The 9,573-nt window shown below is 48.1% G+C and overlaps 1 protein-coding gene across 1 annotated transcript in view; it reads left to right on the forward strand.

The window, feature by feature from the left end:
* PLPP4 (phospholipid phosphatase 4) overlaps positions 1–3,145 on the forward strand; it is a 146,104-nt gene extending 142,959 nt beyond the window's left edge. Inside the window, exon 7 of the mRNA XM_069567997.1 lies at positions 2,602–3,145. Coding sequence (XP_069424098.1) covers positions 2,602–2,801 — 200 coding nt within the window. The 3' untranslated portion in view covers positions 2,802–3,145. The remainder of the gene's footprint in view (positions 1–2,601) is intronic.
* The last annotated feature ends 6,428 nt before the right edge of the window (positions 3,146–9,573 follow it).

Consider the following 9,573-nt stretch of genomic DNA (forward strand, 5'->3'; position numbering starts at 1 on the left):
TGGGTGACCTTTTTTTTTTTAAGTTCATGAGTTTATTTAAAATGCTATGAAAGTGTGGCCATGCTAAAGAGATGACAACTATAGACTGTTGAGTTACTGTGTGAAGAGAAGGATGAGGAAGGATTAGAAAGTCCCCAGTAGTGCTGGGAAGATCCCCTGAAGGAGGAAATGGCAACCCACTCCAGTAGTCTTGCCTGGAGAATCCCATGGACAGAGGAGTATTATCAGCTGGGATCCATAGGGTCACAAAGAGTCAGCCACGACTGAAGCGACAGCACGCAGTGCTGGAGAGGAACAGAATAACAGTGATGGACACTATATTTTTTAATTAAAAAATTTGGGCGGGGGGGGCTACATAATACAGCATGTGAGATCTTAAATCCTTGACCAGGGATCAAACCCTTGTCCCATACATTGGAAACACAGCACTAACCACTGGACTGCCATAGAAGTCTGAGACTATTGTTTTAGATACTGCATTTCAAGGTCTTATTTTGTGGCATGCACTGTTCAGAAGCAGATCTCATCAAATCACTGTGATGACTAAATGACATGGATATTGAGATCTCCATTTGAGAGCTCAGGAAACCGAGGTTCAGACATGCAGTGACTTGCCCTGATGGGGCAAGTCTACAGTGTCTTTGTGATGGATTTCTCAGCCAAGAGGATTCTCAAGTCCAAGGAGAGAATAGATGCTGGACAACTTGCCATGGCCCCAGGCATCTGCTCTGGGAGCAGAGCTGGGCACCGGGGTTTCACTGTATCTCACAAGTGGTCCTTGCCACCCCTCTTCCTTGGTGGCTACTCATCAGGGCTGAGTGGCCACTAATCTCTTTTCCTCCTCTTTCTGCCAGGTGGTGGCCAAAGTTGCACCATGTTTGCACTCCTCTGCAGAGGAAGTAGCCACAGTTATTCAGTCTCTCTGGCCTGTTAGAATGACTTTTTTTACAAGTGATATTTTATCCCAATCAAGGATATGACCTATTTTCTGAAGATGCTCAGCAGAGTTTCATAATGATCTGCAGGCTGGTCTCAGTAGGTTGACCCTGGGGACCAAATTCCTAGAACATTCATATGAGAAAGACTCTCAGCTGCCAAGCACTTATTCCTGGTGAGGGAGCTGAGGCTCAGAGAGGGGAATGGGGACAACACAAGATAGTAACCAGAGCCTAGCTCCCAATTACGGTGCACGTATTCATTCCTCCAGGCTTCCCTGGTGGCTCAGGGGTAAAGAATCCACCTGCCAATGCAGGAGACATGGGTTTGATCCCTGAGACAGGAAGATCCCCAGAGAAGGAGTGGCAACGCATTCCAGTATTCTTTCCTGGGAAATCCCATGGACGGAGGAGCCTGGCGGGCTACAGCCCATGGGGTCGCAAAAGAGTCGGATACGACTTAGTGACTAAGCAACAACATTCATTCAGCCACTTCCCTTCACCAACTTAATTCTCCAGGAGATGAGCAAAGTGCTGTTCCAGGTGGTGAGGAATCAACAGCCAGCAAGCCTTACAGAGCCCCTGCCCTGGTGGAGCAGGGATTCCAGTGTTAATGTTACATCACCACACAGCTCAACACACCACTTGCTGTTCTCATCCCCAGGAGATGAGAAAGTGTATCCCTGCCCATGGCAGGTGTGGGCAGTTCAACAAGAGAATCACAGTGAAAGTGGAAACCCCCCCACTGGAGGATGACACTTCAGCGTGGCAGCGACCTTCACAAGAAATCAAAGTTTCTCTTGGCAGGGGAGGTTTTTCCATTGTGTTAGGATCTTTTTGGCAAGAATAAACCCAAAGACACAGTTTAAAGGGCATGCACACACACACACACACACACACACACACACACAGAGTGAGGGTTGTTGGGGTGGGCCACTTTCAAGGGGTCTCTGGTGGCCACTAGCTGAATACCCTTTTTAGCATGGGGTCACCAGAGGTGGTGGAAGGGCCTGTTGTGCCCACAGATTCCCTCTCCTACCTTGTCTGTGGGGGCCCCCCATCATGTCTTCTGACTTGATAAAATCTGCAGCTTGTTGGAGGGTTTAGGCCCCTCCCACTGGGAGTGTCGAATTTGCCTACCTGGTGCAGCATAAAATGTTGTATTCACTTTGTGACTCAGAAGTTTTATTCCATCCCTGGGAAATCACTTAACTTTGAGGAGGAGGCCAGCATGCCCGCTGGCTTTCCGTGGTGCACTAGCAACATTGCAGGGCTCCAGCAGAAACTTGCTAAAGAAAAATGACAGCCCCCGAGGGTATTTACATCCCATGGAGATGGCTGGAATTCTTCTTCCAGCATTTAGAATTGATTTTCAAAATCAAGAATGCAATTCTGAGTTTGTGCGCTGCTGCATATTCCATCAATACCAAGAAGAATCAAGTACACAATGAAAAGGGGATGTTTAAGTTCCAGAAATGGTAAGGGTTTGCGGAGGCCACCAAGATGTACACCTCCAGTGTCCTTTCTCTCCCCTTGTAGTCTTTCGAGGGGTTTCACCAGCAAACCAGTTGCCGAAATCGGTAGGAAAGTGCTTTCTGGAAAACACAGCTGGCCTCATTTGAATGAATCATAACGCATCTCTCCCGGTTCTGCTCTTCTGTCCTAGATTCGTTTGTTGGCGGAGTCATTGGCCTCATTTTTGCCTACATTTGCTACAGACAGCACTACCCGCCTCTGGCCAACACAGCCTGTCACAAACCCTACGTCAGTCTCCGAGTCCCGCCCTCGCTGAAGAAAGATGAGAGGCCCACGGCCGACAGCGCGCCCAGCCTGCCCCTGGAGGGGATCACCGAGGGCCCCGTATGACCCAGACCTCGGGGGATGGACTCTGAGCCCAGGCCACGCTCCTCCACCCCGACCTCACCACACAGTAGAAGAGGTTTTCTGTAACGTTTCTCATTCGTCGTTTCTCCAAGTTCCCCTGCTCCCATTTTGCGGATGGCGATCCTGCTACATTCCCTGTCAACTTTCAACTCTCCTGAACTGGTCAAGAGAAGAGCCCAGGAACATTTTGTGAGAGACACGTGGAAGGAGGCTGCCGGGGTGGGCGGGTGCAGCTTGGTCCATTCCTCCTTCTGAGATGTTTGCCGTCGTGGCCGCTGTCCTATATTTTCATGGTTGTAAAACATAATAAAACGTCTTACCTGGAACACGTGGTGTTGGCGGTCCAGTGCACAGATCGTTCAGGGCTGCGGTGAGTTTCACATCCACCCCCAGGGTGGAGAGCCGGCCCAGCTCTAGCTGTGGTTGTTCTAGGTGCTGAGCTGCAGGCGGAGACTGACAGCCTCCGAGAACTGTCAGCTGATCAGAGCTCTGAAATGGAGTTGCCGCCTGGAGTTGCAGCCTTGATACTGCCAGGGCTCTTTGAATCACTGAATCTGTTACCAAGTCCAAGCTCAGTCTGGTCATCCCACTGAGCCAATAATTGGGAGACAAGGTGTTGGGAGGCAAGGAATAGTGACTTTATCTGGAAAGTCAGGCATCCAAGGAGATGGTGAACTAATGCCCTACAGCACTGTCTTATGGGGTGTAGCTGCCAGTTCCTTTTATGGAACAGAGAGAGGGAGGAGGTCAGGGAACAATGTATAAAGGCCATCGGTCAGTTCAGTTGCTCAGTCATGTCCGACTCTTTGCGACCCCATGAACCGCAGCACTCCAGGCCTCCCTGTCCATCACCAACTCCCGGAGTCCACCCAAACTCATGTCCATTGAGTCGGCGATGCCATCCAACCATCTTCATCCTCTGTCATCCCCTTCTCCTGCCCTCAATCTTTCCCAGCATCAGTGTCTTTTCAGATGAGACAGCTCTTCACATCGGGTGGCCAAAGTATTGGAATTTCAGCTTCAGCATCTGTCCTTCCAATGAATATTCAAGACTGATTTCTTTTAGGATGGACTGGTTGGATCTCCTTGCAGTTCAAGGGACTCTCAAGAGTTTTCTCCAACACCACAGCTCATAAGTCTTGCAAAATATCTCCTGGTTTAGTCATCCTTGGGGAGGGGATGTATTAATTTCTTCTTTCCCACAGCCATTCACACATGGGCAGGGCGGGGGTTTCCTAAGACACTTTAGTTTAACATTCAGGCTGAGGAGCAGGGTTCCCTGAGGCAGGCCATTGTGTGTGCTTATAACTATAGACAGCAATCCTCTCAGTGATTATAGTAAAAAAGCAACAGAAAACAAAGATTAAAGTAAAAGAAATGCCAACGTGGAGTCAGATTTTGTTCTTCCCTGTTACAAATCTAGAAGGAAATGAGATGAATCATCTCACATATGGTTTCTACCAAACAGGAGGAAAATAAAGATCGAGAGTATGGGGAGAGGGTCAAAGCAGTGTTCTGAGGGCCGAGGGTACCATATCCTTTCAAGAGAATGGCTGGGTGATGGTGGAGTAAAAGCAGCCTCTGGGTAGGAGTTTTTCCCCCTTAGGATCCTGGTGCTCAAAGGGTTCAACACATGGCAGCATCGGGTCTGTAATCCTGTCTGGCAGGTGGCGTTTCAGCACGCTGGGGCTCCTGCAGAAAGTGCCAGAACAAGAACAGAAAGAGAACTATGCTGTCTCTGGCTCAGCTCTTCTCACCGTTTAAAGGTGGCCAGAGGAGAGCCGTGTGCAGTCTGAGTACGGAGCCTGCCGCTCCTCAGCCCGCTTGTTCTTTTCAAAGCAGCGAGCAACCTTCCGTTCAGTTCTGATCAGAGGTGCCAAGTGGTTCTCCAGATCCCCCAAGCATGGGATGCATTTCTGACGTCTGAAGACAGTCACTTTCCAGCAGCCCCTGTAACAGACTGCATCTTTAGGGACTCGAGTGGCTGTCGGAGTGGTCGCCTGTGTAGCTCTGCCCTGGGCATGCCAGTTAGAACCATCAGAGTGTCTTTGATCAGCCACCTCAGCTGTGGGCTAAACCTAGGAGTGCCTGTACCACTTGTAAAGATCTTATCAGGTGAGCTCCAGTGCAGCTTTCTAGAGCTACGGTCCTTTCAGCCCTGTGTCCACACCCGCCAGGGAGCAACTATCCTATTGTGGGGTAAGGGGAGGGGAAGTCTTGAAGTCCCTCCGAAGTCAGATATTTTTAAATTGCAGCAGTTACATTCATGAGTAACTTTGAAAACACATATGAGATACTTTAAAAGCTAAATCATAGCAATTCATAAGACAATTTTAAATCTGACTTCCCTGAAGGCTCAGTGGTAAAGAATCCACCAGCAATGCAGAAGACAGAGGAGATGAGGGTTCGATCCTTGGGTCAGGAAGATCCCCTGGAGTAGGAATGGCTACCCACTCTAGTATTCTTGCCTGGAAAATATCCCATGGACAGAGGAAACTGGAAGGCTACAGTCCATGGGGTCGCAAAGAGCTGGACACGACTAAAGCGGCTAAGCACGCAGCAATTTTAACTCCAGAGCCAAAATTCATATAAAATATAAAAATTGAAACAGTGTTCTGATCTAACTAAAAATTCTATAATTTTGAAAATAAAGTCAAATATAAAAATATAGGAAAAGAATCCTTTTGCTACCTGCTGTTGAAAACAATCCACCCAATGCCGCCTGTATATTTCTTTGATTCTGGTTTTCCCCCTACTCTGCATAGCAAGCAGGAGGAAAGTGAGAGAACCACACTTCAGTTAATGATGATGACTTTACATTCTGGACCAGGAAATGTAAATTTAATATAAAAACTTACATTTAACGATAAATGGAAGGACACTGAAAAGTAACAAAGCACAGAGCATTGTTAATGCTGATGATTATTAAATTGAAAGTCCTGAGACAGGCCATGTAAAAGCTTTCATTAAATTGTAATTAAAATCACAAAGGACGTAATAACATGAAGTGTATGGCTGGATCCTTAGGAGACATAATTAACACGATGAGCCAGTTCACAAAAGGCAGGTGTTTTTGTGGGTGCGTGTGTTTTAATTTCATGCTCTATTAAGATGAAGGAAATGTAGCATCACAAAGCACTAATAAAATGGCTGAGAATGAAGTCATTTGTTCCCCAGCCCCTGGTCTTTTTTGGAAGTGAGGGGTTACTAATTCAGTCTCTGGCAAAGTAGGTTGGAGACGGTTCGCACAGAGCCCAGCCAAAAGCTGTGATCCTTGAGGCTCTTCCCTCCCAGAGAAAACGAGCTCACTGCATCTGCACTGGCTAGAGCCCTGTCCTGTGGCCAACCAGAAGTCAGGGGGCTTGGAAGGGAGAGTCCCCATCATTTTCCTCTGCTCTCTTTCTCCAGGTCCTCAGGTTACTTGCACATGGGGGCGTGGTAGTTTTCTTGTTCTTCTGGTTACTGATTCCCAGGCACCGCCCCAGGGCTCCTGAATTAGACGCTGGGGAAAGAGAACCCGGAATCCATAGTGAGGACTCACAAGCACTTTGCAGACCCCTTGCCTGAGTCGTTCTCCTGCCTCCCTTTCTCCGAGAGGGACAGGCTGGAGGGGCAGCGGACTAGCCTATGGAGCTGTGCTCAGGCCGTCTTCTTCTCTGGGAGGGGAAGGGCTTGGAGATGATCATGCTCTTTTATTCCCGTTGGTATTCCCGTCTGTGCCGCATGCTGTGTCCCGTGGAGCCACAGTTGGTCCAGCCTCTGAAGTCCAAATCCCCAGCGTCTCCCTTGATGGTTTCTTTTCCCTGATTCCCTTCGTCCTATGCATAAGCAACACCTCTTAGGTTTACCTTCAAAATACACCCCACACTGTCCCATGCCTCACTCGCCCACTCCGCCCCCCCCCCTCCAACCTTAGCTGTGGCCACCCTAGTCCAGGGGGTCACCCTCTCTCACGTGAATGGCTGTGATGCCTCCTACCTACCTCACCACGTCCACTTCTGCCGCCTAATCCAAGATCCACTCAGGAGCCAAAGTATCTGTGTGTGTGTGTGTGTGTGTGTGTGTGTGTGTGTGTGTGTGTGTTGCAGGGCCCAGCCCTGAGACCAGGTAAACATCCTAGGGCAGGAAAGGTATGAAATACAGTCAATATGTAATTCACAACTTACACGGTTTATTGCACCCAATTAGCACACGACACAGGTTAGACAGAGTAGGGAAAATAGAACCAGTGGGTAATGAGCCCTCCCAGGAGAAGTCCAAAAAGGAGATGTCTCTGCACAAGCTGTCAGGCAACAGGGCACAGGGCGGCTTTGTCCAGAGCAGCTACCAGCAGCCTGGAGTTGGGTCCTTTCAGCAGAAGAGCCTTGTAGCCACAAGACTTGGGTGTCTTTTTTAAGGAGGAACAGGGGAGGGTTCTTGGCTCTAACAGTTGTGCCTTCTGTTTCAGTGATGTATGTGGCCCATCAAACTTCTTACCCCAGGTTCCCCCCTTAGTTTATCTCTCGTAGACATCCACAGTCCTACTGCAGGTCTTACAAAACGCTGGACGTTCACGTTGGCCACTGTGACTCTGTTCTGGGCTACTTAACATGTCCTAAAAACATGGCTTAAACCCTATAAGTTTTAGAGAAAACAAATAACCTCATAACTGTGTTCTTTTTTTATTCAGGTATTATTTATATTGGGCTTCCCAGGTAGCTCAGTGGTAAAGAATCTGCCTGCCAGTGCAGGAGACTCAAGAGACGTGGGTTTGATCCCTGAGTAGGGAAGATTCCCTGGAGGAGGAAATGGCAACCCATTCCAGTATTCTTGCCTGGGAAATCTTGTGGACAGAGGAGCCTGGTGGGCTACAGTCCCTGGGGTCACAAAGAGTCGGACACAACTGAACCACAATATTATTTATATAAAATAAACTCACCTTTTTTGAATGTCCAGCTTTTTGAATTTTGATCACTGTACACAGCTATGTGACCACCACCACTGATGAGAAGTGCCACCTCCTCCTGGAAGGTTCCTTTTTCCCTCCGTTCTCCACGCCCTCCTCCATCTCTAGCCCCAGGCGACTGTGGATCTGCTTTGTGTTGTAAGGTGATAAATTTCCTGCATGCATGCGTGCTAAGTAGCTTTAGTCATATCCAACTCTTTGTGACCCTATGGATTGTAGCCTGCCAGGCTCTTCTGTCCTTGGGATTCTCCAGGCAAGAATACTGGAGTGGGTTGCCATGCTCTTCTCCCGGGGATCTTCTAGACCCACGGATCAAACTTGCATCTCTTATGTCTCCTGCAATGGCAAGCGGATTCTTTACCACTACCACCACCTGCGAAGCTCTGTGCCTTTTCTAGAATGTTGTATAAATACAGTCACGTAATCTGTGGTCTTCTGTCTCTGACGGCTGTCTGTTTTTTGCTGTCTAGCCTCCTCCCTCACATCTGCTCTGGCTGCCTCCTCTCTGTCCATAAAGCAGCTGAGTAGTTTATCGCCTCTGCATCACTGTGCCCTCTGCACCCAGCAGCTCTGCCTGGCTCTTCCTCTTTCTCTTCTTCCTGGTCTCAACTCAGATGCTTTCTCCTCTGAGCATCACTCACCGGGCCAGTCTTCTTCTCTTCACTCACGTGCGCATACACACAGTTATATTCTTCTCTCAGGTTCTCCTATTAAGTTCCTTCATGTCACAATTATATTATTCATATATTCTTACAGGTTGAATCGCCTCCATTAAAGTTCATCTATTGAAGTCCAAATCACCAGTATCCTAGGATGTGACCTAATAGGGAGAGAGGGTCTTTACAGAGGTAACCAAAGTTAAAATGAGGTCATCTTTGTTTTCCATTCTGTCAGTCGTGTCCAACTCTTTGCTACCCCATGGACAGCAGCATGACAGGCTTCCCTGTCCATCACTATCTCCCGGAGTCTGCTGAAACTCGTGTCCATTGGATCAGTGAGGCCATCCAACCACCTCATCCTCTGTTGCCCCTTTCTTTTCCTGCCTTAAATCTTTCCCAGCATCAGGGTCTTTTCCAATAAGTTGGCATTAGGGTAGTACGAATCCAGTATGATCAGGTCTTTATACAAAGGGGAAGCTTGGAGACAGACCTACACAGAGGGAAGACCGAATGAAAGCCACTGTGGACACGCTAGGAAGAGAAGCCTCAACAGACCCTTCGAGGACCCCACAACCCTCAGAGGACTGTGAGGACTCACAACCCTCATACAACCCCACCCCGCTGACACCTTAGCCTTGGACTTTTAGCTCCAGAACTGTGAGATGATAGGTTTCTATTGTTTAAAGCACCAGTTTGTGGAAATCAAGATTGCCAGGAGAAATATCAATAACCTCAGATATGCAGATGATAGCACCCTTATGGCAGAAAGTGAAGAGGAGCTAAAAAGCCTCTTGATGAAAGTGAAAGAGGAGAGTGAAAAGGTTGGCTTAAAGCTCAACATTCAGAAAACGAAGATCATGTCATCCGGTCCCATCACTTCATGGGAAATAGATGGGGAAACAGTAGAAACAGTGTCAGACTTTATTTTTCTGGGCTCCAAAATCACGGCAGATGGTGACTGCAGCCATGAAATTAGAAGACGCTTACTCCTTGGAAGAAAAGTTATGACCAACCTAGATAGTATATTCAAAAGCAGAGACATTACTTTTCCAACAAAGGTCAGTCTAGTCAAGGCTATGGTTTTTTCTGTGGTCATGTTTGGATGTGAGAGTTGGACTGTGAAGAAGGCTGAGCACCGAAGAATTGATGC

The sequence above is a fragment of the Ovis canadensis genome, chromosome 22, assembly GCF_042477335.2.
Source record: "Ovis canadensis isolate MfBH-ARS-UI-01 breed Bighorn chromosome 22, ARS-UI_OviCan_v2, whole genome shotgun sequence".
Classification (NCBI taxonomy): Eukaryota; Metazoa; Chordata; class Mammalia; order Artiodactyla; family Bovidae; genus Ovis; species Ovis canadensis.